This window comes from Chelmon rostratus, chromosome 2, assembly GCF_017976325.1.
Source record: "Chelmon rostratus isolate fCheRos1 chromosome 2, fCheRos1.pri, whole genome shotgun sequence".
NCBI classification, from domain to species: domain Eukaryota; kingdom Metazoa; phylum Chordata; class Actinopteri; order Chaetodontiformes; family Chaetodontidae; genus Chelmon; species Chelmon rostratus.
The window spans coordinates 25,188,236-25,215,339 of record NC_055659.1 but is presented as its reverse complement, the minus strand read 5'-3'; the positions used below and the strand labels follow the sequence as shown (position 1 = coordinate 25,215,339).

At 44.7% G+C, this 27,104-nt stretch overlaps 1 protein-coding gene across 4 annotated transcripts in view; it reads left to right on the top strand.

Moving 5' to 3' along the window:
• Positions 1-27,104, top strand: part of sema3fb (sema domain, immunoglobulin domain (Ig), short basic domain, secreted, (semaphorin) 3Fb) — a 60,445-nt gene that overhangs the window by 29,772 nt on the left and 3,569 nt on the right. The window contains exons 3-18 of one of the 4 annotated variants that reach the window (XM_041947110.1): positions 6,781-6,941; positions 7,311-7,373; positions 7,917-8,036; positions 9,346-9,435; positions 11,149-11,242; positions 14,109-14,228; positions 14,504-14,643; positions 15,841-15,955; positions 21,523-21,592; positions 21,732-21,876; positions 22,107-22,329; positions 23,474-23,562; positions 23,727-23,768; positions 24,413-24,570; positions 24,986-25,053; positions 25,346-25,479. In XM_041947110.1, coding sequence (XP_041803044.1) covers positions 6,781-6,941; positions 7,311-7,373; positions 7,917-8,036; positions 9,346-9,435; positions 11,149-11,242; positions 14,109-14,228; positions 14,504-14,643; positions 15,841-15,955; positions 21,523-21,592; positions 21,732-21,876; positions 22,107-22,329; positions 23,474-23,562; positions 23,727-23,768; positions 24,413-24,570; positions 24,986-25,053; positions 25,346-25,479 — 1,832 coding nt within the window. Of the gene's footprint in view, positions 1-6,780; positions 6,942-7,310; positions 7,374-7,916; positions 8,037-9,345; positions 9,436-11,148; positions 11,243-14,108; positions 14,229-14,503; positions 14,644-15,840; positions 15,956-21,522; positions 21,593-21,731; positions 21,877-22,106; positions 22,330-23,473; positions 23,563-23,726; positions 23,769-24,412; positions 24,571-24,970; positions 25,054-25,345; positions 25,480-27,104 lie in introns of all 4 variants that reach the window. The other 3 variants (XM_041947100.1, XM_041947128.1, XM_041947119.1) reach the window with 3 other exon arrangements.

Here is a 27,104-nt window from a genome sequence, read left to right as displayed (position 1 = left end):
TGAACGAACACACCTCTTTCTGGCGGGTTGGAAAGTGCCTCAGGTAGTGCAGCTTGTTTATGATGTGCCAGGGGCTAAAGCGGTATTTCTGTCGCTTTATTACACAACCTTAGACGACTGAATTAAACCCTATTGAACACAAGATTTTTCAATTTAGTGTTATTTCAGTCGAAAGGATCATGGCTTGAGTTCCAGCTTCAGTGGCTCACTGTGCCTCAGCTGTGGACAGAAGGATGGGCTGAAGCAGTGGCTGCAGTTTCTAATTATTATGGGGAAAACCACACGCCCGTGAATTGAGAAGGTGATTGCAGCACACTTCGCTCCTCATTGCTCATCGCTCCCTTTCTGTTCAACTCACAGCAAACTTTTGTCTCTTCCCACCACCATCCCCCATCCTCTGTACCTTCAGTTCTCTGCAGGGAGCAGTGCAGGCTTCAAGCAACAACATGCTCTGTCATTGGCAGTGGCCTGCACTTTTAATTTACCCAATTTGAAACCAGGGAAATATGCAGTGGGGTGGAACACCCATATCAGTCTCATGTTTCGAGTGTGCGCTGTGCTGTCAAGTGGCAGGAAGTGTATTTACTCCCTCTTAATTCTCTCCACCTCTCTCTCTCTCTTCCCGATGTTTTGTTTAAACACACAGTCCGGAGGTTTCCATGATCCAATCACTTCCCTGATGTTTCTTGTGAGTTTGCCAGGAAAGTTACGAGTGGGGTGGGCTGTGTACTGTTCAGTCACGCTGCATGCAGTAATCGCTCTTTAATGAGAGGAAGTTCTGATCTTACCGGCAGAGTAGGATGCATTAACAGCCGAACGTGATACATAAGATCCCGTCTCCCCGTTCCCTTGTGTGACAGCATGGTGGGAAATCATTTCATATAAGACAGCATTAACCAGTGCGCTTTCTTATTTCTGGGGATGCGATCTTGAGAGTGCACTGCATGCCAGCGAACCTCTCCTGTCCAAACATATTTCCAAAGTAAACTCGGCCCGTTGGCTATTAATTTAAGATGGAGAGATATGCTATAACATGCAGGCCTGCAGCCCCTGAGCTCACCGTCAGCAGCCAAGTATTCTCTCAGGAGGAGGAGGGCTGGCTCAGTCTGACAGTGAGGCATTTCTCTCTTTTCTGTGCTTCTGTACCTCATTTACCCAGGCAAGCTGACAAAAACACATTCTCATTTCTAATGGTCCAAGCAAGGGGCTGCAATCATGTGGTGGGACACATCCAGTGCTCTCCAGTACAACCACTGGATTGTACTCCAGGCCACTGACCGGCTCCACTGCAGTAGCTGCTCACAGAAGTCAAACATGCATGTGTGACGTTAACACAGGAAGACAATGTTGCATTTACCAAACCAGAATTTACGGGAACTCAGGTACTCAGCCACAGCAACCTGTTTTCAGTCTCCGAAAATGAAACTAATGAATGCAATAAAAATATATTGGCCAATAAATAAAATAAACCATCTGTGCACTTTTTGCTATTTGGCTCCTTGTTTCAGTGTTGGCCCAGCGTCAGTGCTACTGGAAAGACTTCCCTACTCAGCAACTCAGCATTTTTTTCCATGCGAAGACCATATTTGTAGTTGAGATTCTGCAGTTGTTCGCGTAGGCAGAGAGATAAAACAGGCAGCCTCAGAAACTCAGACTTGGAGGTGTTGATGTGGTGCAGGTAGTGATGCTGTTTGAGATGTTTTAGGTGTGGTGTGTGGAAGGATACATAATCTTTTTATGGGTTTAAGGGTTAAGGTTAGAGTTTTCCCTGGATGTATCTGTACATGTATGCCAAAGACCATCTATTAGCATTAAAAGCTGGTACAGAGAATCCATGTTTCTAATGTTATGCATCAGATAATGAGGTGAGTTGTGGGCCAGTGAATTTGACTTAAACACTGAATAAACTGGGATTGGCTCCAGGCCCCCATCACTGGGCAAAGAACAATAAAGATAATGGATGAATGCTGCCTATCAACTCAATAAAACATGTAACATGCTAATCAATAGTGCAGATGTGCTTGTTGAAATGGACCATGTTATCGCTTGGTTTTGTCATGTTATTGATGAATGGCTCAGCACATTAATGAGCAGAATTGATGTGAGGGTTTTATTTTTATTCAGGGAGGGTCATGTTACGTATTCCAGGTGTCAAATGAACACACAACTGAACATTATTGTCAGTGGAAGACATATTCAGGTCCTTTACTAAAGTGAAAGTACCAATACCATAATTTGTAAATACAATAATTTACAGTCCTGCATTTTAAATGCCTTTGTAGTAGAAGTACGGGCGTTTAATTAGATAATTTTTACCTAAAATATCAATAAGGAAAGATTATATACAGCATGAATAGATTGTTGAAGGTAGTTTTATAGAATTAAGTAGCTTATTGCAGTGGTTCCCAACCAAGGAGTCAGACCCCCTCCACAACATAAATCTTAGGTGTTGTGAGCTGATTAATGGGGTGAGAAAAAAGAAAGGTTTTTCCGATTTGGGAAAACTGGATAATTTTGCTCTTTGGGTTCCTGAGCAGTTATTTGAACGAAACCAAGAGGTTTAGACAGGAAATCCCTCTTTGGTGGAAGCACCAACATCTCTTAGACATCTGAAATGTGACAAGGGGCTTTTTTGTATGGGGGCACACGCCAAGAAAACTGGGAAACACTGGCTTAATCTTTGCCAGTGCAGCTGTAGTTTAGCTTATCATGTGCTGTTTTATGTAAAGTCATAATCAATAAAGTGAATACAGCTGTGAAATTCATGTAGTGGAGTAATAAGTAACAAAACTGTGAGTATATGTAAGTGTAAAGAAGGAACAATACTACAAGTAAGTCAAAACAGTAAAGTGTTGTGCATAAGTACAGTACGTGAGTAACTGTACTTAGTTACTTTGCACCACTGATTAATGTTTCAGGCACATGAGGAGAGCTGTGCACCTGCGTGTCTCAGTCTGTCTCCCACAACAAGTAGCTGGCTCCGATGCAGACACTAAAGGACACTAGAACGTTTCCAGGACTCATCTTACTCAGCTCCCTGTTCTCAAACACTGGCAGAAAGCGTCCTTGCAGTACGAGCAGAGTGTTGAGTTGTGGGAACCGGCAGCGGGCTGCGTCAGCCAGCAGCACCTCGAGATGCCGGGAGAGAGGAGAGGATTGTCTGTGTTCAGCAGACTGAAGAGGGCGGACCGGATTGGCCCTCTCTCATGGACTGAGAGGTCAGAGCTCTCTCCTGTGCAATCACTTAACGTTCTGTGTACCGCTACATGTACACTAGACTGAAAACGAGAAAAAAAAACAGGTCAAACACACTGACCTCTTCTTATTTCCGTGCAAATGTGGCTACTAGTGTACAAAGTGAGTGAATGAGCAAGAGTAAAGCCAGAGACATTGAGTGTGAGGATCAGGTTGCCTCACCGGCTTACTTTCACCTCTAATAGAGCCATTGCCATTCCACGGAGGGAAGTGGTGCGTTCCCCGAAACAAAGCGCCCGCTGTGTGTGTGCAGACCCCCCAGAGTGAACCTAAACCACGCACTCAGTAATGGGCTACTTTAGGAGTTTATCTGGCTTTAATAGACATACTCGTACACTGCTCCCTGCCTCTAAATCTCCAGGATAAGTCTGCGTGTGCGGAAAATGCTGTCATGCCCTAATGTGGCTGACAAAGAGCACGGTAGTTCAGCCTTTCCTGCTCAAATCGTAATCTCTGAGTGTGTAGTTGTGTGTTGCCGGGGAAGCAGCGGGTCGAGCAGGCAGCTGAATGCATCTGAGCTCAATGATATGTGGCTTTTTGAAGAGGCGGGGATCTTTTTGCAAATTGAATGGTCATTTGAAACTTAGCTTGCTCCCAGCCTCTTCAAATGTGTTATTAATATAGGAAAGCATGCTTCTGCTACCCTCTAACACAAACCTACAAATTCCTTTTCAATGGAGGCACCACAGGAGCCGCTCCCCGGCATCAGCCTTGACCTGGCACATAGCAGCACAGTCTCCCTGCATGTCTTTCCAAGCTGATTGTGACTGAGTGTTTGCCTGGCACCAGTCTCAGTCCAGGGACCTGCTGGGCTTATTTCCACAGGCGGCCTGACCTCCCGAGCAGTGTAGCAGCCGAGCGCAGTCTGCTGCCATTATGCGTCCTCGATCAACATTTCATAGGAGCACAATGCCTGATGTGCCCCTGCCTGAGGCGAGAGTTGACTTTGGGATTGAATTGAGAAAGGCTGACAGAGTGGGGGATGATGTCCAATAGCTAGAATGACTTCACACTTTTTTTTAAAAAATCAGATTTCTTACTCTGTCTTTTCTTTCTTTTGTTCACTCATGGTGAGAGGTGTCAGAAGGCCCAGTTGGGCTTTAGCATGAGCTCCATATGTGAATCCTGTGCAGCATTACTCCTGCAGAGCCTTAGAAAGTCTAAAGATACTTCAGTTCTACAACAACACCATCATCGGACAGGTGTAGCTCTCTGTGGTGAAGTGTGCATTACAATTATACAACCCTGATTCAAAAAAAAGGTTGCGATGCTGTGTAAAATGTAAATAAACATAGAAAGTAATCATGTGCAAACTAACCCTGTTCACCATCAACAGTTTTACAAAGTGTTCCTGAGTCCATGTAGTAACATCTTTTATACAATCACATGTTCACAAAGTGTTGAACCTCACTCCATCCTGGCTTGTGAGCGACTGAGCCTTTGCAGAATGCTCCTTTCATACCCAATCATGGTACTATCACCTGTTACCAATCAACCTGTTTACCTGTGGAATGATCCAAACAGGTGTTTCCCAGTCTTTTGTTGCTCCAGTCCCTACGTGTTTGAAACGTATCGCTGCATCAAGTTCAGAATAAGCAAATATTTAGAAAGAGCAATGAAGGGGATGAGGCAAAAATACACAGCAAACAATCACATTCTGAAGAATGCGGGTTGCATGGAAGATATTCTATCAGGGTTTTTGCTGTGATGTAGAATTTGGACATCTTGTGAATCTTCATGTTCATGTCATGCATTCAAATTAGACTACCTGTGCATTATCATCTGATTTTGAGATCAGATGACACGTGTGTTGCTCTCTCTTTAGGGTGTGTTGTTACTATGTTCACATTCCCCCTTCAGCTGACAGATGGTCCCATCCAGTTCCTCTGACAGCAAACAAACACTGAGGCATTGCTGACAACCTGCCTCAGGAAGGGCTTGGACTGGCCTCCGGAATGTGTGTGTGTGTGTGTGTGTGTGTGTACAATGCGCTCTTATCCGGTGTGTTTCACTCCAGCCGCACACACACACACACACAAACACAGCTAGAGTGTATGGGGACTCATCATTCAACTTAAGTCTCCAACACAAATAATCACAGGGTCCGACCACATGTTGCAGCTCCTCTGCTGGGGGCTCTGACAGCTGTCAATCTCTGCGCTGACCTGTAAACATTCCTCTGGTGGGCACAGTTATTAAATCAAACTGTACAAATATAGCAAATCTAATGCTATTAATCTTTGCTTATTGACGTAACCCCGTGTTAAATTTAGATCTGGCTGGAAAGACTGCTAATATCAGATTCCATAGGGAGTCTGTTTAAAAAGGTCTCTTGATGGTGTTTATTTTAAGGCCCGATGGTGGACATGTTGATTGCTTTGCATGCTTCGGTGTCCAGCGCTCTTCTGCGCAGCCACCTAACAACCCTGCAGGAATGTTTCTTAGTCACTTCAAACATACTGAACATGACTTCACATACAGATCCTGCACGTGTTTATTTATCAGCTGCCTGACACATTTTCAAATCCTGGAATTATTCTTATTTTTGTAAGTCTGGGTGTTGCTTTTTTGGTGTGACACCCCTCATTGACTTCTGCTGTCACACTTCTTTCCTTTTATGATACACTTGCACAGCTGTGTTCTGATATGTCATTTGTAAACAGTCGAGCAGAGCTAACTGTATTTGACAGTTTATCGTCTGGTTTCCCTTCACCACATTTCTGGATGCTGAGTCAACACAAAAGAACTTGGGGTAACCTCAAAGTGTGGTTCGCTGTTTCAGCTTTCTGTGGTCTGTTGGTCGTGGAATAAAGCTAAACAGTGAAACGGGACTTTCCTGCTGTTTGAGTGAAACCTCTGTGTTTGTCCGGCAATATGTGAATGCCACCCTCTCATGCCTCTCCCCTATAGATTGTGGAGGAGCGTGTTTGTCTATGGTGTGGCATGGGGCCTTCTGCTGCCTTAGCAGCGGCCTCTGCGCCCTGCCTGCACGTGGCGGCTGAACCGAGAAGAACATATCAAGCAAACACTCAAACACAGAGCTGTAGGAAGATTGGGTTACTCTCGACATGAGAGGACATGTTGACTGCATTGTTTTACAAAAGCGCACACTCCTCTGACCTTCTGTCCTGCCCGTGATGTTGCAGTTTAAATCCACCTAAACTCAGTATATCCTTCTTAGCCTACTTTACATGTGGTAACATCATATCCATATGCCAAACTATTGTCTGTCTTGTCTGACTTCCGACTGGAAGTCGCAGACAGCCAATGATGAGAGACTTTCAAAATCTTCTGATCCACTCGGGCGGTTTTAAGCCATCAACACAGTGTGACAGACTCTCAGTAGCACTTGTGTCTCATGTGTGGTGTTAAGTTACAGACGTGTTGGTGGAAAACCATCAGATAACTCCACACGGGCGTGCAGGAGTGGCACGAGGAATGTGTCAGTTGTGCATGCATGTGTGTGTGAAAATGTGCATGTGCACCACAGCTGTCTTTAATGGGTGTATTTCTGTTCCCCCACAGAGCTGAGATCCACCGGTACTGCTCATCACTTCGCCTACCTCCTCAACACGTCCGACTACAGGATCCTGCGTATGGATGAGGACCACGACCGCATGTACGTTGGCAGCAAGGACCACATCCTGTCCCTGGACCTCCATGACATCAACAAGGACCCACATATCGTAAGACCATTCCCATGCCCTGCCTCCCCTCACTGCAAACTCTGGCCCCTCAAATGGGCTGTTACACTGGGATGAAGCAAGCGCCTTCACCTCAGCATTACAACAGCTGCCCCCCAGGGCAAAATATTCTGCTCTGTTGCCCCGGCAGCAGCCATTTTGGTTAGCTCACATCTAGTTTTTGTTGGAGTGCACTTTTTCTAGTATCGGGTCATTAAAACACTGTAATTGGGTTATGACAATCCCAATAGGACTAATATTAGCCCGGTTGGATATCCCTTTTGCAATTTTAGCCCAGAAATCTCATAAATGCCAGTGGTGTATAACGAGTTGGATTATAACTATACAATGTCCTCTGTTCCACCCTGGCAGATCCACTGGCCAGTGTCCGAGCGAAGAAGGATGGAGTGCCTCGTGAGCGGGAAGGACGCCAACGTAAGTACGCGTGTTGACAGCACTCATAACCTCAGCAGGGCTGTTCAGCAGAGGTGATTTCCATCAAGATGATGAAGAAGAAAATTTGTTTTTCTAATGCATGGTATTAAAGGCATAGCTCCCTCCATTGTCCACATTGCTTTTAATGTGAGATTAGATTAGATAAGACTTTATTGATCTCACAATGGAGGAATTCACTAGCTCACATCTAGTTTTTGTTGGAGTGCACTGTAAACCTGTAAAAGTGGCACTCACCTGAGGGCTTTGGACTTGGCTCAGTGAAACCACTGGTTCCCTTCTGTCTAGCCAAGGAGACAGGAATGGAGTGGAGCAGAGGAGCCCAGTCAATCTCACCTTCCTCCTCTCTGCCAGGCCAGGGTGGGGAGCACAGCAGCGCTGGCTGACTGTTTGATATATTGTCAAGTCACCTAGACTTGAGCATTCAGTAAATCTACATGAGTAGACTGGTAAAATTTGGCTATGGATGGCTTTTCATTGAGATGTTTATTGCTATTAAACTGACTGCGTTCTTTGTGTCTCCAGGAAGAGTGTGCAAACTTCATCCGTCTGATCGAGCCGTGGAACCGCACTCAGCTGTACGTCTGCGGGACAGGAGCTTATAATCCAGTCTGTACCTTTGTCAACCGCGGACGCAAACCTCAGGTTAGGATTAAAGACTCGAGGAATGTGCGAGCAACGATGGTGATCTCTCAGTACATCAATTTAGCAAACAGCTCTCTCCACCTGCAACATGAATGGCATTCCTCGGCCTCTCCTTTTTCTTTCTGTCACCCAAGTTCTTGCTCTCCATCCACCTTACGCTAGGTTCCCTTTACGACGATTTTCCTCCATCATTAAGGCTGCTCGTGGTACCATGTCTCAGCATCTGGCAAAGCAGCCAGCACGGCTTCTCCAGCACACAGCTGTCATCCCCAGTGAGCTGTTAAAACTACTCTGTTTAGTCTCAAGCTTTAATGGGACCTCTTGAATTTCCCAAACCAAGCCAGGCATCACTACCTCGCCATACTCCCCTTTAACACCTCACTCTTCTTTAAATATCACACTTGTTCCCTAATGATGACCAAGGGACTTTTTTTTAAAAGGCATAAATAAAAAGTAGATTTCCCATCAGACTCTCCCTTGAGATACACAGTACGGTGCAGAGAACGGCAGACACGGCTTGCAAGAGTCTCTTTGGTTCCTACATGACCCTTCACTAACGAAGGGCTTCCATCCATTCGCTCACCTGCCCATCCACCCCTTCATGCATCCATCCAGGCCACCCGCCAGCCTCCGCCATGTGAGACGTTGGGTAATTGGAAGTGGGAGCTCCCATTATGGGGTGCCAGTGGAATGTTCCAGTTCTAGTCCATTAATGAGAAGGTTGTTTTTTCTCCGTCACATTGAACAGACAGGTCTGAGTCGCCCTGGGCCGGGGAGTTAACTGTGATAGCAAAAACACGACATGATACACTCCACGCAGATGCATGCATGCACATATCCTGACACACATAAGGAAACTTGCTTTGTTATTATTAATTCAACGCTCAGATGGACTGTCATCTGATTCCACCTCTGCAGTGTATATTCTTCAGCTCTCCAGGGCTGTCAGGAGGAGACTTGTAGCTTTTGTAAACTGCAATAGCCAAATGTTTTACTTTGGCTGCAGCTTTGAGGGAAATGTATGCAGCATACTGTGAGCGCCTTTATTGACTCACCCACAGGATAGAGAACTATTGTTGCCTTTTCCACCATCTGGTCAAATAAAGCTACACACGTTCCCTTAACAATCTAGCACACTCGCATATTTTTTCCACGTACACTTGCTTTATATTCATTTGAATAGCGTTGGTTTCCCCCCGTCCTGGAAGTCAGGACGGATTCGAGCGATGCAAATGGAGGTCGGGAAGGTCCTTGATCCTTCCTCATCAGTGGCGTAACATCCAGACTGTGTTGCTGTCTCCTGTTTTAGACGTCCATGTATCTGCAGATGGCCCAGGCCAGAGGAAGGGCTAGCCGCGCAGCTGAACCCAGCGCGGTGCACGAGACACTTGGACTTAAGGTGCGATGTGGGCCCTGTCTGCACCGCAGCCCTGCATACTGCCTGGGCTCGTGGTCACCAGCAGCACGCTCCCTCTCTTTGTGTCTGAGCTCATTTTGTCAACACCATCTTTAACTTGGCCATCGTTTATCTCCATAACATTTGGCATGCATCTTTTCCCGTCCCATGCACAATCTCAAAGTGTTGTGTAATTTGGAATTGCATTTCATTTCATGTGATATTGTTTCTCCCGTATTTCATCTATGTTTTTTTTTTGTGTAAGCCTCATTGTCTCAGCACCCTTTCATATCCGTCATTGTCCTTTTTGTGCTTTGCATTTTGTACTAAATGTCATATTTTGCATGAGAGCTGGGTTATCAACTGGAAATGGCTTTTCAGGCTGCAAAAAAATATCTGTTGACTTTTTCTCGGCACAAATTTAATCAAACAGGCTTTCACTGCTGTTCAATGCATGGCATATTCATTCTTAATTTAGCATATATTTAACATTTATTTAACAACAGATACTTGAATCATTCATCCCGCTTATCTGAGGCAACGCAGGATGTTCCACCCATCAGTCCTCCACCCCACTGAGCCCTCCACCTTCTGTAGGAATGTGGTGCAGTCGCTCCCACAGAGGCGGCAGGACTAGTCAGCATCTGACCCACTCCCACAGCAGGCTCTGTTAGCCCAGAGCAAACACCAGCCATCTGTAGCCAACTAGCTGTGCTGTATAGGAAATAAAAGAGCCACATACTTGAACATGTCTCCAATGTTTGAGCTCTCCAAGCACTTTAAAACACAGAAAGAGACTTTTGAAGGACATAAGGGCTTTAGGTGAAGTGGGACACTTTGAAAAAAAAAATGTTCTGGTCCAGGTTTTTTTTTTCAATATGTTGCAACTTTTCTGAAGGGTCATATTTTACGGCAGGGTTGTAAAAACATGTTCAGGGCACAGTTTCCCACTGGTACACATAAATGTTTGTGACCTTTTTTACACGTCAACATCTGGCATGGCTGGGAGTGAGCTGCCAGCACTTTCTTATTTGCACGAGTGGTGATTTTAATCAAAGATGAGTAGGGAATTGCACCAGCGTGTGTGTATGATCTGATGAAGTGAGTTTGGCACAGTGCCAAATTCTCTCCCCTGCTTTAGCGCTGATGGACAATGACAGAGATGTCTCCATCTCTGTACCCGTTGGTGCAACATGCTCTGGTCTGTGAGGCGGAGCTACAGGACGTGTCATTGCATGCCACTGATTCATTTTCCCCGACTCTCATGCGCAAATTCCTGCCAATCACCTTTCAGTGCTTGCGTGCGGGGATGCCACGAGCAGTGAGCATCAGTCATCCAGCCTCCATCCCAGCTTTGTTTTCACTGTGCTGGATTACAGGTGTCAGCAGTAGGCCTGCACAGCCATAGGCACCGAGAGGCTGAGAGAAATTTGGCAGGCAGCTTATTATGCCGAGAGAAGCAGCCCACGACACATTGTTTTCCGCAGCAGAGTGGCATAGAGATGGATTAGAAATTCCTTGCTTTCCCCGCATGTATTTTTCTGTATGAACGCACGCTCATTATTCTAATACTTCATCCCCCATCAGGCCGCATGGGTCCCACAGGAGTCAGAGGGAGCACATTCGCTGCCTCATTTTCCCTACACATGGGAATCACAGTGACAAGATGAAGAGCGCTGAATTTATTGCCATCTCCATATGATTTTTCCATTTCAGGAAGAAATCTTCCATTTGGAGCCGGGCAAAGTGGAATCCGGGAAGGGAAAGTGCTCCTATGACCCGAAGCTCAACAGCGTGTCAGCTTTGATCAGTGAGTGTCATCTGGGTTTGGTCACATGAGGGTGTAGGCACGGGTACAGCCTGGCCCAGCGGCCTTCAGAGCAATGGCAGTGTCATCCCATATGGATTCTTCATCTTCATCTCCTGTTTCTTTATATGGCCTTCTGTCTGCTCACAATTTGTATTTTTGGAACGCTTTGTTAACAGAAAATATTTATCGTCTAACATCGAGGATGAAGTCAGGATGGTCGGGCCAAGTGTCCATTCCATCCTGTCCTATTTCCCACAGTGAGCTGCACAGCCTAATCAGCCTAATCATTGTACCCTAAGGAATGTTGCCTTGTTAGGGGGAATATGGCCACAATAATATGTGCTATTAATATGTGAATCCCTCGTTGGGGAATTTCACTGTGACTTCCAATCAAAACATGTGTTGGGAAAACATTTCAGCGCTTATATCACCATTTGAAATTAAAATGGTCTTTATTCCCATCTTTACATGGACCCTGAAGTATTTGCATGCGTTAATGGACGAGATCATTTACTTGCAAACCATCATACAGACGGGTGACAAACTAAAGGCAAAACCAGAATAAAAGCAAACGAGCTCAGACTCTTCCATTACGGGAATGAAGGGCCACTGAATGGTTTGATGGGAATGAAAATGACGTGAATCTCATGCTTTTCCTGCTGTTGCCAGATCTGAACCTTGTGGAACACCTGGGAGTTTTGGGATCGTCACGTTAGACAGCATGCACCACCACCTTCATCAGAACATTAAATGAGGGGATGTTTTTTGAAAAGATAGGTGCTAATTCCTCCAGTAGAGTTCCAGTTGCAGAATCGATGCCAAGGAAGCTGCTATGGTGGTTACTTGCTAAGACACTTTTTTCCCTTTAGTTTTCCACCCATTTGTATACACTCTTTGCATAATGTGTTATAATTTTTAAGTCATTGTATCAAAATATCAAAAATAAATACATTTATTTTAGTGGGGCTAGCTTCCCACTTTTATTCACTCTATCCATCCTGTCGTGGTGAACGTGTAACACGGTTCGGTGGGGCGACTGTAGCTTCTCATCTTTTCATCTGTTGTAGCGTTCATGAAGGCAGTGTCCTCTGTCGCTTTGCCCAAGGTCACGTAGTCAGGTCCAGACCACACAGTTGCCACCAGTGAAAGGCGATCTTCTCTCTGTGGGGTGAGACAGCGGGTGTAAATCACTGGCACTGCTTTCCCACATTAGCGCAGTGCCAGCTGACCAGTGTGGAACCAGTACTGTCATCCAAGATGGATTTGCCCCCCACTTCCACCAGTTAGCATCATACAAGGGACTCTGTAGTTAGTGTTGATAAGGATTAAGAACCCTGTACCACAACAATAGATTCACCATTGACCACTGTCTGTTCAGCTCTCCACCACATTAGACATCCCGCCATCCGTGGACATTTTAATGATATATCATCAATCTCCATGTAGCGCTGCCAAGGACCATGACATTGGATATAATGGTGTTAGGACACTGTTTTTTGTTTCCTCTGCTACACCTCCCGCTGTGTCCTCACTCCATCTCTGAGAGCTCTGACAGTCACACCTGCTCACCAGTGGGGCCCTTACAGCAGCTGGAGAACCAACACCTTGCCTTCCTGTGGCTTAACAAGGCTGCTGTGTACATTTGTCAGCCTGCACACATGGATGTGCTCATATTTTATGTCTTTTTGGAGTGTGTGTGAATGCTGTTTCAGGAAGTTTGAGCACCGGTTTCGGTAACAATTCATTTTACGCGTCCCATAATTTCTTACTAGTTTCCTCGGACGTTTCCTGGAAAGAACAACATAAGTTGGAACTAATTGCAAGGAAAATAGGGGCGGTAAATAAAGTGAATGCATTTATTTTAACTTTTATAAGAAGAAAACAAGAAAATAAAAAGCAGAATATATTATAGTGGCTTAATAGTTGGGAGGGGTTTACAAGCAGTTGGTTTCCGACGGAATATCCTTGACAGAAGAGCTAAAATCATGACAGGAGAACAATGACAGACACATTTCACCTAAATTGACTATACTTGATAAATATTATTATTGTGTGCAGTTTACATTTACAGTACAAATTAAGAATTACACTTCAGCAAAACTAGCTGGTAAAAAAAGGTTGCGCAACCAATGAATTTGGATTAGGGGAATTAAGTGTAAGGGATGGATCTGTCTTGTCTTTATCTGCTCTAATGTAAGTTGCAAATGTTGGCATGTCCAACTATCTGTCGCACTACCTGCAGAAGTAACGTAGCAGGCAAACGGCATATAACTGGCTAACTACATTGATTAGGGCTGTCACAGGCTTTGTTAGAAATAGCTGTTTAAATAAGTGGCAGTCATCTCCTCAGCAGACAAAATCCAGCAGCTGGCTCAAAATAAGAAGTCTGCTCTTGTTTACTTCTTTCATTGTAAACTGCATCATGTGCCGTGCTAGAATGAAAAGCTTGCCAGGCAGCGACAAGGAGGATGGAGGCCTGGCGGATATTCAGTTGAACGCTGTTTCCATTTTTTCTGTAATTAGTAAGAAATTCCCTGGTACAGTTACATTATCAGTTCCTCACGAGGGAATTTTAAGATGCAATATGAACCATGAAGAAAGGTATCATCCTGCTCTGTAGCCTTTCGATGATTGACCACTTAAGTTACAGTACGATCCACTTACCATCCCCTTTGTCTCTAAATGAAGACAAATGTGTCATTTGTTATGCTGAGCCCCTGTTTTGTGGAGTAAAGAGTTCTGAGTTATTGGGTTCTAAATATACATTTGGAAATACAAGCCTTGGTGTTTTGTGCCAAGGGTGGTGCTGGAATAATGTCAGAGTCAAGGAATTTCACTAAACTGGACTGTTTTCTCTCTCTCTCAGATGGTGAACTGTATGCTGGGGTCTATGTTGACTTTATGGGAACAGACTCTGCTATTTTCCGGACTTTGGGGACAAAGACTGCCATGCGGACAGATCAGTACAACTCCAGATGGTTAAATGGTAACTGTCCTATTTAGCCTGGAAATGATACACAGGGCTTTTATCCAGCCTGTTAGCCGTCCTGCATGATTTTTTAACATATGATCCAAACAGGGTTCCAAAGATGTTGGTGTTTGCATATGTTTACAGCCCTTCAGCAAGTGATAAACAGGAAATGCTGACAGTTTAGACAAGGTTTCAGCCAGAGATTTCAAATGGTTTATAAAGGATTTCAGCCAGATGTTTCCCCAAACTCATCCTCCGCCCAAACATCTCACCACCTCTTCCCTCCACAGACCCCACTTTCATCCACGTACACCTCATCCCCGACAGCGCGGAGAGGAATGACGACAAGCTGTACTTCTTCTTCCGGGAGAAGTCCTCCGAGATGGGCCAGAGTCCTGTGACCCAGTCCCGGATAGGACGCATCTGCTTGGTGTGTACACAGTGAGAGGCGTGTTTGTTTTGCGGCGTAAACATAATGAAAAGAAAACCTGCGTCGATATGAAGAACAGGCTGGAGGCTCCCGAGGCGAGTCACCCACTGTGTTCGAATGTTTACGGGCGCAGAACTAGTGTTTGGCCAACGCTGATGTGCTGGAATCCACATGTGTCTTTAACCTCCCTGTCTACAATGCGTCCCTCTGTCTGTGAGACTGCCCTCTGCCCTCTGACCCTGTGATCCTCTGACCTCCTCTCCCTGGTAGTCCTAAAACACTTGAAGCTTTTAGTGTACATTACAGCGAAGAACTAACTGCCTTAAAAAAAACCTATCTCTCAGAGTCCCTCTCTATTAAACACCAGCATGCCCTAGAAATACAAAGTGAGCTAAGCAACAGCAGCAAATAACAACAAATGTTTCTGGAAAGCTTATAGGGCATGTAACAGTGTTTATACGGTGTGAGTCTGAGTCTATGTGTCCCTCATGGGTTTGCGTGCATGTCGGAGCACTGCAGTGGGTGCATGAGCACGGGTATGAGTGAGAAAATGTGGCGTACGTGTGCTCGTCGCCTCAGCTGTTGTATTTATTTGAGGGGGTCAGGCGCTGACCCGGCACACAAACACTCATCCCCGTCTCAGTGGGCTCTGCTGCGGCCTCCAGAGACCGCCCGTCGTTCTTACTTCGACACACATCTGGATACTCTTACCGCCATTCTCCGCACGCTGCACACCACCAAAAATACACCATATATTGTAATTGCGCTGTAATTTAAAAAAAATATTTCAACTCCCAGAATGGGAATCATCAGGGGTGCATGAAGGCTGTGAAGCCTACAACCAGCCTTTAGAGCGAAATATTAAAATATACACACGTCCTCATTAAAGTGCAACATCCTCTGAAGATGCTGATTATGGAGGAGGACTCTAAAGCACATACTGGTCTTAGCTCTTTCTTACTGGGGTAGATTCTGGCCTCGCTCCACCACAGATGGAAGAGTCTAAATAGGAGGAGACAGTGTTTACCGTCTCATCCACCCCTCCCTCCTTTTAGCTTCCTGGCTTTGCAAAGCAACATGTACTGTATAGTGTGTGTGGGTGGCTCCACCTGGGTTTGTTTTCAGTGGGAAGACAGTGGAGGATGTGAGTCTGAGTGATGGAGGAACTGTTCTGTGTCTCCACCCTCTCAAACACAGAATGATGATGGAGGCCACTGCTGTCTGGTTAACAAGTGGAGCACCTTCCTGAAGGCCAGGCTCATCTGCTCGGTGCCAGGGGCCGACGGCATGGAGACGCACTTTGACGAGCTCCGTGAGTACAAAGACCTTGAGATTATGCTGTGGTTCCTTTCACTCTTTTCAGATGAAGTGTTAATCTCGAGGTTACTCGGTGGGGGTGGAGGGTGTTGGATGGACCCTTTCAATCAAACATGCTGTCAGCCAAGCGATGTCTTCTGTCCTCTGATTTTCCTGTAGGTGGTGGTCTGTCTGGTGGTCTAATGCCAGATTACATCCTACACATCTAGGGCTGCAATTGACGATTATTTTTATTATTGGGTTAGGGTCTGCAGATTACTTTCTCTATTAATTGAGTAATCATTTGGTTTGCTAAATGCCAGAAAACAATAAAAAAAACATTTTTATTTCCCAGCACCCTAAGTTAACATCTTCAAATTGCTCGTGTTATCTGACTGAACAGTCTTGAACCCAAAAATATTTAGTTTGCTGCCATATATGACAAAGAAAAGCATTCTCACATTGGCTTTATTGGCCAAGTGTGTGTGCACGTACAAGGAATTTGACTTTTAAACATTGCACTCAATGTACATAGAAAAAAAGACTGAACAATAAGTTGAGTCGTGCAAAAATATAATATTAGGTGTTTAGAACAGCAAATGTGAAAGCTTATACATAAACACAGTAGATTTGGAAAAATTATTGCATCGATCTGTGAAATTCCAAAAATCTTTTCCAAAACGATTAGTATTTCTATTACCGCCTGTAAAAGTTTTTTTTATTTGCCGACAACTTGTGTTACACTCAGTTTTGTGAAAGAAACTGAATCCGTCCTTTGTGCAGTTAATCATTTTGACAGTAGGTATCAAATGGCAAAGGAAAAAGACAAAAATGACATGACTAGATTTATTTCAGACATATTCACTTTCAGGTTGCTGTCATGTGTGATCACATCTGAAATACTAAGTAGAGAACAGTCTACTGTAATTTCTACTGCAGCACCTGCCAAGAGTGTACTTGTGCAAACACACTCCAGACCTCAGTCCTTGGCCCATATGGCAGCCCACTCCCATCATATGGCCCGTACAGCGTACTGTAATGGGAATGACACACATAATCCCACCGCTGTAGTTGTCATTTTCTCTGAAGACGTCTTAAACAAAAGTGTCTGTTTTTGTGCCTGTGTGTGTGGCAAGATGGCGGCCAGATCAGATCACCACGCAGGAATGTCTGTGACTGTGAGACCAGGAGCCTCTCACAGGTTTAAATAGAGCCACGGAGTGATAGTGGACTGATGCGTGAGGCTACTGTTGCTCTTGAACTAATCTCAGGAATGAAAAGTGCCATGCCTGTTGAATCCGAGGACAGCCTTTTGTGTCTTTATCTGGCTGACACATCCCCTGCTTTTATCTCGATCTGCCTGCAGTTCTAAAAGCAGCATTTTGTTGTTACAGGTGACACTTATTTTAACCCTCTTTGAACAACTGAAAAAGTGACACACACTCGAAAACTCGGTGGGCTTTTTGTGTGTGTGCGGCGGTTCTGTGTGGGATCGGGCTCACTTCGCCTTTACGAATGAGGGCGCCGTCTTCACTGGTCAGGCCAGCGCTGACACGGACGGGCCGTGCAGAACGGTCCTGTGTGAGAGTCGTCAGCGTCTGATGGTGATTTTAAGGATGTTGCTCGAATAAGGCTGTAAATGTGTCGTGCCTGCTGAATGACCAAGCATGGGCATGACAAGGTAGACATGCCCATAGAGAAGGAAAGAAAGCAAGTGTCAGTTTGCAGAGCAGCCATCCCTGCCAAGGACTCTTAAAGGGGACAGTAAATTGGCTATGACTGAGTTTCATGCTAATGACTTCACATTCACTGTCTCGTCTGAATGTTTATAAAGCTGTCTAGCTGGAGAGTTTGTCTTTAGAGAGAAAGTGGAGATTTTAGGGTTTCACAAGGGCAAATTGGTCTTTAACTATTGCACACTGAATGTACATTGAATGCAGGTCATTAATGGAATAGATGGATGCCTTTTTGCTGAGAGTTAGATAAGAAGACTGACATTACTGGATGTTCAGTATGACGCTGCAGCCAGGAGACAAAATCCACCTACCAGTACGTCTAAGGCTCACTTGACTCGAGCTAATAGAGTGTTATATGTGGTTTGTTGAAAGCGTAAAAAGGACAATGCTTGCTAAGAAATTAGTGGAGACTCCAGGAAGTCACAGCACACAACCTTTGAAATATTTCCACATATAACCCCCTCCATAAAAACACTTATTTCATTTCTTACACTTCACTTGTTATGGGCTTAAACAGCACTAGAACGTGAATGTTTTGCCTTTGGACTGAGCTACGCTAACTATTTCCCTGCTTCCAGTATTTATTCTAAGATAAGCTAACTGGCTGCTGGCTGTGGCTTCATATTTACTGTACAGATATGAGAGTGGTATTAATCCTCTCATCAAACTCCTGGAGAGAGAGCTAATACACATATTCCCAAAATGTCAAACTACTTCTTCCAGGGTCTACATACATATGGCATGTAGGAAGACTGTTTAGAGCCAAGTCAAGATGCTTGAGTGAGATGATTCTTAAACTTTCCCACTTTCTTTCAGGGTTTTAATAAAACAACTCTACATTAGTGAGAAGTTTGTTGAAATGTCCAGACCAGCTGTATTCGTAGAAAGGCACTACGGCGAAGCACGTCGGAGACTTGGGGAGTTTGTACAGTTGGAATATGCAGCACTTATTGGCTCTGCATGACAGCTTTGTACCAAAATGACCCACGCTGATTTAAAACACAGTGTTGAAATGCTTTTTTACTCAGTAACATACAGAAATAGAAAGACTCTCCTGCATTTTAGATGTCTATAATCAATAGCTAGAGAGAGCAAGAGAAAAGAGACAAATGGAGAAACGCAAAACATCTTGAAAAAAAAATCCAAAGACTGATCAAGTAGAAAATGAAATCTTTTTTGAGGGTGTAGGGTATATAGTGGCTGAGAGTTTACTGCCATAAAAACATCGGAAATGGTTGTGGAATCTGGATCCTTTCCTAGCTGTTATTAACACACAAGATCCCCTGGAGCTAAGTCATCACTGCCCTGTCAGGACAGCTTTTATTGCAAATCACAAAGCTTTTTCTCTGTGTTGTTCTGAAGCCTTGATCTGTTCTTAGCGACTGTTCATGACGGCTCTGTCTTGGCCTCAGTGGTATCTTGTCGGCATATACTCGCACTTGCGTGTTCTTGCGTGCAAATTGGCCATTTCTGCAGTACAGCAGCTGTATGTCATGACAAGGATCATCTGCTGTGTGACACCAATGGCAGCCTGTCGTGCCGCATCCATGCTAACCCATGACCGTTCCACTGCTCTGGTCGTGGCAGCTGTGGAAATGGCTTGATGGTGTGTGTGTGTGTGCGTTTGTGCGTGCGTGTATGGGTGTGACTTTGGGGAATTTGGTAGCTACTGACAAAGAGGGATACCACGTGTGCTATCTCTCAGCTTTATCCTTTTCTCCAGGAATGAGCTCACGGCTGCAGATAGAGTAGTCCCCAGAGGAAGACTCGACTGTACAGACTCACGAATGTGAACATGACCAGAGCCCAGCAGCTCAGATTCAGACACAATGCTCACCCTCTCCATGCATCATTCCATCTGCATAGCAGCCTGACAGCTAATTTCTCATGCTGGTCTATGTGGGACTAAAAGTGCATAAATCTGAATTGGCACACTTTCTTTTTTATGCATCAATCAGTTTCCCCCCTTGTTTGCCCACTTTCTGCGCTCTAACAGTCATATTTTTAACTTGATCCCACCGTCTCTCGCTTGTTGACTCTGTTGCCAGTCATGTCTTCACACTGCGATCGTGTCCCTGCACAAAAAGGTTGGGAGCACATCCTCATTCTATGCTGAAAGTCCTCGTCCTATTGTTGGCAGTGAGCATGCCTCCTGGGGCTAGTATTTAGGTCAGGTACCGAACAAGAGAGAGAGACTTATCACCCATCACATGGTTAGCTCCTCTTTATTTGTTGCTGTGGACCTTTCCTCGCTATCAACAAAAGGATCATCTAAATCAGGCAGTATCCAATGTCAGAGCCCTGTAGGACAGAGTATGTGAGCGCTCATGATTTAGAGACTTCCACAATTGGCTTAAGAGTATATGATGCAGTTCTCCTTGGGGAGAGAAGAGATATTTCCTTTCCCTCGAAGTGGAAGACATGAACTATGGATGCAGGAAGAGGACAATCTCACCGTATCGTGTTTAAATGTTCTGTCTTCCTCGGATCAGTCTCGGGTGGTTCGGCAATCACGTTGTTCCAGTCTAGACAGCAGAAAAGCAGACTGTTTGATTTTACTGCCCCTCTGTTAAATATCATGGCTCTGGTGCTTGGATTGAATTGCTTCGTTTAGGATTGTTAGGCCTCTCAAGGTTTAGTTTCAGCGTGTTATCTTGTCAATAAAACCTTCACCTTACATGTCCTTCCTGAGGCCGTTGTTCAGTTTCCTCTTGCACAAAGTCGATCGCTGCGGTTTTACGGCTTCTGTTTCCATCAGCAGGATGTTAGAAAGGCAGGAGGGCTGGATGGATGGATGAGACTCACATTTTTGTCTTTTTTGTGACTAGATTAGACTAGATTCAGCTTTATTGTCACTGCACAGAATACAACTACTGAGACAATGAAATGCAGCTTAGCATCAAACCAGAAGTGCAAAACGTAGTAAAGCAGAGTAATGCACAACCTTACCTCGTATTATTACTATTGGAATGTTTAACATGCTTTTATCTTATTTATCTACAATAGCAGTGTAACTCTAGTAATGCCAATGTCAGTTTGACAGTTCTTCAATTTTTTGTTGTAGTTTTTAGTAAAATATGCAGATAGCAATAGCCAATAGCCAGGAAATTTGTTTTGCACATTCATGCCCCCCTCAGGATGAATTGTAGTCGTCAATGGGACAACACTTTAGTCCAATACTTTTTGACCAAAATTGATAAAATCCCCATTAGCCTCAGCTATACTTTGTGATTAGTGCTAGTCACTAAATGCTGTGCTAGCACGCTAAATTAAGATTACCATTTAAAAAATGTAATTATCATTTTAAAATGGTAAACATTATACCCTCTAGGCAACATGTTAGCATTGTCATTATGAGCATGTTAGCATGCTTACATTATCATTTAGCTCAAAGCACTGCTGTGCCAGTGGCAGGCTGTAGGCTGTTAGTCTTGTTATGAATTACCGTGGACAAGCTGAAGGCAGTTACTCACGCAGACTCACACAAACACGTAATAAGCAGCACAAAAATTCCCACATGAACCCGTGACCTTTATTCTTATGGTGCAATTATGGATTTCAGGGACTCTCGCAGAAGCATGAAGACAAAACACAAGATCCCACTTTGCTCATTATCCAAATCCAGTAGTGGATTCTATGTGTTTTCAACAGAGATGAAGGTTCACCTTCTTTGTTCGTGCATCAGTCCTTCTGGGGACGTCTAGCCTGAAGGTCTCTCTGGCTGAGACAGGTTGGATCGACTGAAAGCTGTGTAAATATTAGTAAAGAAGAGTGCTTGTGCTGTGGAGCGTAATGTCTCCGTCACCCCATCTGTTTGTACTATGTGATTTTCTCTTTTCTCTTACAGGAGACGTTTACATACAGCCAACACAAGATACAAAAAATCCTGTGATATATGGAGTCTTCTCTGTCTCTGGGTTAGTGTCCTATTAACAGATATTGTCTATGCATCATGTGTAACTGGCCCTGTTTTGAAATAACTTGATTTTGGGTTTTTTTTTTTTGTGAGATAAATTTGACCTTTTTTCTTTCTCCTCCTTTGCTTTCTCTTCACAGCTCCGTGTTCAAAGGTTCAGCAGTTTGTGTCTACTCCATGGCCGACATCCGCATGGTCTTCAATGGGCCTTTTGCTCACAAGGAGGGTCCCAATTACCAGTGGGTGGCCTACACTGGAAAGATCCCCTACCCTCGGCCCGGCACGGTGAGTTTCAACTGGCTCCACACAAGAATCCCAGAGCGAGCTGGCATCACAACGATTCCTCTCTGACTCAAAAACCAGAAACCATCTGAACAAGATGCAGGCATCAGCATAAGCAAACTCATAATATGACTGTAAAACCTTCTCACATCTGCTTTTTAAATGTGATTATGTCAATTTTCTGTGGGTTTTGATCCAAGCTCAGAATGTTCATGCTTCTTTTTCTCTTTCAGTGCCCTGGAGGTACGTTCACCCCCAACATGAAGTCCACTAAAGACTACCCAGATGAAGTGATTAACTTCATGAGGAATCACCCTGCCATGTACAATGCTGTGTACCCGGTACACAAGCGCCCCCTGGTGGTTCGGACCAACGTGGACTACGAGTTCACCACCATCACTGTGGACCAGGTGACAGCTGCAGATGGCAACTATGAAGTGCTCTTCTTAGGAACGGGTGAGTGTTTCATAAACTTTAGATTTGATTTGATTTGATTTGATAGAAATCAGAAAAGAAGGCAAATGTCTGCTCTTCTCTGCTATTTAAAATTGTCACCTATTGGGGTTATTTTTAAGTAGCTGAGGTGCAGATGAAGTCAGTCTGAACCCATGAAGGGTCTGATCCGAGTCAGAATGGAGAAGGACAGTGTCGGCAGGAAGTTGAATAATGGAGAAAAAATCCCCCCATGGAAATAAATCCCATGTAAGTGGAGGGCTTGTCTCCCCTGCAGTCCTTTATTATCAGGAGAAAAGCATTCTTGCCTTTGAGGGTGGGTGGAAATTTAACCAATCAAAGGGTTTGTACATGCTCTGTTCACGTGAAGTAAACAACAGGAGACTTGTACCTGGAGGGCAGGGGTGGATCAACAGATCTGCAGGAGGGACAGAAACGAAACAGGGGGTAAGAAGAAGCGGGGGTTTACAGTTTGGACATCCATCACCTTAATCTTGCCCACCGGTGTGAGAGAGATTTTCTGTTTGTCTACATGCCTTGAACTTTTAATAAGGCCTCAGTATGACAGCAGCAGCCACAACACAGCATGCAGCCCTCACATGTTGCATGTGACGCCTCTTAACCGGCTTCTTTGTTCATGTAGCATTACGAGAAGGAGACTAATGGGTTTGTGTGCGGCGGTGGCCACAGCGGAGGAATGCACGTCCTTTCAGCTGCTGTCAGAGGCAGCCATTCAGCCCTGCACTGGGGCTCAATGCAGAAGTCATAATAAATCTCAGGTATCCTGCTCGCAGGAATGCCGAACGCTTTACAGAAATCAAACATGCCAGGGAAGGCTGGGGGGTATCTAGATGAATGGGTCAGGGCAAGAAGGGAGCTGAGGATGACAGAAGAGGTTTTTCATGGTGGCGGCAGTGAGTACACTAAGTGGAGCAGAGCTTCACGTCACTGAGTACAGGTTGAACTGGAGAAGGGCTACGTAACAGAGGTGAAGAGTACAGTGGAGCCTGTTGATATGAGGATTATCCCTTGTTGGAGGTTGCTGAGAGAATAAAATGGGAATCCAAGGGGCTGTTGACAGGTGGAGGGGTGTGAGGTTGCAGGTGTGTTGCTGACAGGTGTGTGTGTGTGTGTGTGTGCTCCACAGACAAGGGAACAGTTCAGAAAGTCATCGTTCTGCCCCGAGATGACCTGCAGACTGAGGAGCTGGTCTTGGAGGAGGTGGAGGTTTTCAAGGTGAGCTTTTATTTGTCACTCTCTTTGCACTCCCTTCTTTGTCCTCAGTTTTGCTCGCCCTTTTGTCGTAATTTTCTCGTCCTCTGTTGTTTCCATGTAAACACATTTTCATCCGCTGCAAAGATAAAACACTGCGCTCACAATAAATTATTTTCTCTATCAAGGTCCCGACTCCGATTACAACAATGAAGATCTCATCCAAAAGAGTAAGCATGTCCTTCGCTCACATAAAGAAAAAACAAACCATCTTCCAAAGATATGCAATTAAATTAATGCAGTTTGCAAAGGTCACAAGTCTGAAGGAAACAATGAAGAGAGAAATGTGGAAAAGACACTAAACGTTTAGTGTTGTCTGGCCTGTCCTGCATGGTGTGACATCAGTCCACAGACAGGGAGTTTGTGTTACACGCAGCCTGCCAGACTGATGAATTTCAAACAGCTGATCATAAAATTATGATGGCAACCTGAGAGAGATGAGCTCAGTGTTCTCCCAGATGCTCCAGAGCCTGCTGCTGTTTCAGCGCAGTGCAGGACTAGATTTTACACTTATTATTGCTTCCATTATTATTACATCCATCTGGGTCTGTGAAGTGTTTGCATGAAGCAAATCATGGCCGTAAAGATTTCAATCTTTCGCTCTTTCTGCATTTGTTCGACCTAAAAACTCGTTGACAGCTTAAAATTTCAATATTGGCCAGTATTTGCCTCCATATACTGTATTTGGCTCTGCTAAGTGCTGCTGTCCTAAACAACCTCAGTATGTTTTCTCTTTCCCGTATTTCAGTGTCAGTATCAAAGTGCTCTCCAGTGTTGTGTATAACGCCATTTTCCATCCTCTTCTCCTCAACAGCAACAGCTGTATGTGTCATCTGTGGTCGGGCTGACCCAGTTGGCTCTTCACCGGTGCGATGTGTACGGTGAGGCCTGTGCTGACTGCTGCCTGGCCAGAGACCCTTACTGCGCCTGGGACGGCAAGTCCTGCTCCCGTTACTCCGCCTCGCAGAAGAGGTGAGCACCAGCAGCAGCGTTAGCACGAGCTAGACTAACCTCATCACTAACTGACTGACCGACTCAGTTTGTGTGTTGAACGATGCTGAAATTAGACTGCCTGGATGGCTGAATGGCTGTTTAATGGCAATGTAATGTGTTTTAGTAGTATAGTCGTCATAGTCTTTGGGTAAACTGTGGTTGACACTCCACTATTAACTCATATACTTGTGGTATTATAAGTTTAACCAATAAATGATGTAAATTTGCATCCCTTTAATGACGCAATAACATATTGGGAGGGCGGTTTGTGGTTTGTGTTGTTAAATTTGATACTGTAATGGTTTAATTTATTGTTGAATGGCTTTGGCTGGCTTGCAGTTGCTTTATGCTTTTCTTCTCTCCTTATTCGGCAACACTGGTCTGACCCCTTTAGACGTAGCCGGAGGCAGGACGTCAAGTACGGGAACCCCATCCGCCAATGCCGAGGCTTCAACTCCAACGGTAAGACGCCCGTTCTTCAGCCTCCTGAGCTCTCTTTTCTGCTTCTATTTGTGTATTAATGAACTCAGAGGGTTGAAAATAACGACACGTCTCATTATTGCTGCTGGAACAGCTTAGTTTTCGCTGTTATGGGCTGTATTGACTGTATTCTGGCAGTTTTATGGTAATCTGGGAGAGCTGTATCGCTAAAAGAGCTTTGATTTGCCACAACTGAGATTTTGGTTGTAAGGAGCTCATGGTAATGAGTGTTTTGGTTGCCATGGAAATCCCTGTCTCTCTCTCTGCCCTGCAGCCAATAAGAACACTCTGGAGATGGTGCAGTACGGAGTCGAGGGAAGCAGTACCTTCCTGGAGTGTCAGGCCCGCTCTCCACATGCTGTCATCAAATGGCATCTTCAGAGAGATAACAGCGACCGCAGGAAAGAAGTGAGCTGCCACAGTGTATTTCTCAAAGATGCTGGTTAAACAAGCTTATTGTATTTGTGGGTAAATGCATATTCATCCAATATAAAGCACTATCTAAACTTCCAGAAGTGTTGAATTGACTTGGACTTCACTGACATGGGTTAGTAGCAGATGAGTATTTCCACAGATGAACATGGAAAATGTCTCTTGGACACATCCCTGTGAGGGTGAAGTCCGCTCTACAACCGCAGCATTTCAGTTTATTTTGCTACGCTGTTGTCATGGAGAGATGGAGATTTATATGCAGTATGACACATTTGAAAAATGACCCCCGTGTAATTCTTTTTGGATTATCTGTTAACACAATTAAACGATTCAGGCTCTGGTTGACTGACGCCTGATTTCTCACACAGAGCTCCGACTGTCCTCGGGCCCACGGGAAGGACACATAACGGGGACGTGTGAAAAAGCTCTCTGCTATGATAGATAACCCTGAGGCACTAGTTAAAGTTTTATTGTGAAGCTATGTAGTGTTGCTGCCTCTCTTTTATTGACTATTCTGTTGGATGGTCTGTTTTCCCACAGGCAGAGCTGACTTTGGTGCTGCACATCTGATTCTGAGCTAAAAAGCTGTTATTCACCTGTTCAGTGTGCTGGATCTGGATGTACAGAAAGAGATGGACGAATAGTTACTGTTGACAGTTACTGTTTGATTATAGTTGAGCTGACTGACCTTTTTAAAGGTTCTACATATGAGATTCTGAACGTTAATATAGCAGCGAACAACTTAGATATATAAACTGCTTGCTCCCCCCTAGAAGAAGAGAGTGACCTCCCACACAGCAGGGTTAAAGTGAGAGTGCAGCTCGAAGCGTTCACCTGAAGGCACTCCCATTCAGTTGAAACCATCAAACCTGAGCTACCTAAAGCATATTTTACTTGTTAGATTTGTTAGCAAGTTAATAATAATATTATGAAGGATTTAGGTCACGCAGCAGATCAAAGACAGAGCTCCTTATAAAGCTGAATACGTTACTAATGTACCGCAGAGGAGAACAGGGTGTAGAGAATATTTGCACTCTGAATGAAGTGTGTTGCATGATGATCTGCAAGGTAAAATTACTAATTTTAACAGAGTCTGGTGGCTTGATGAGAGCAATATAACGTCTGTTTCTGATCATTTGGAGGTTTGATTTGGTCTGAGATGCTGCTGCTCTGGTGCGACATGTAGTGGCAGTGAATGTGGCATATAGAACCTGTATGGATGCTAATCCAGCGTGCCAAGATTGTGGCGATGTAAAGGAACTTACAAGGAGGGGTGAATCGAGGACAGCTGGTCTGGATTGTAGAAACTTCAAATAGTTTCACCTCTCATCCAAGGGGCCTCTTCAGTTCTAACTGAGAGGCAGGGTCCCAGGTGTTTAACCCCTTGTTATTACAGTCATTGAAACCACATGGCTATGTGACCTCATTAACCCTCCTATTGTCTTCGGGTCAATTTTGACCCGTTTTCAAGTGTTTGCATATCATATAGTAGATGGGAAGACAATACGAGGGTTGTCACCCAAGGCCAACTGTGAAAAGTTGGGTGAAGAAGCCCCTTGGGCGGAAGGTGAAATGTTTTCACGTGTCTACAGCCAAGTCCA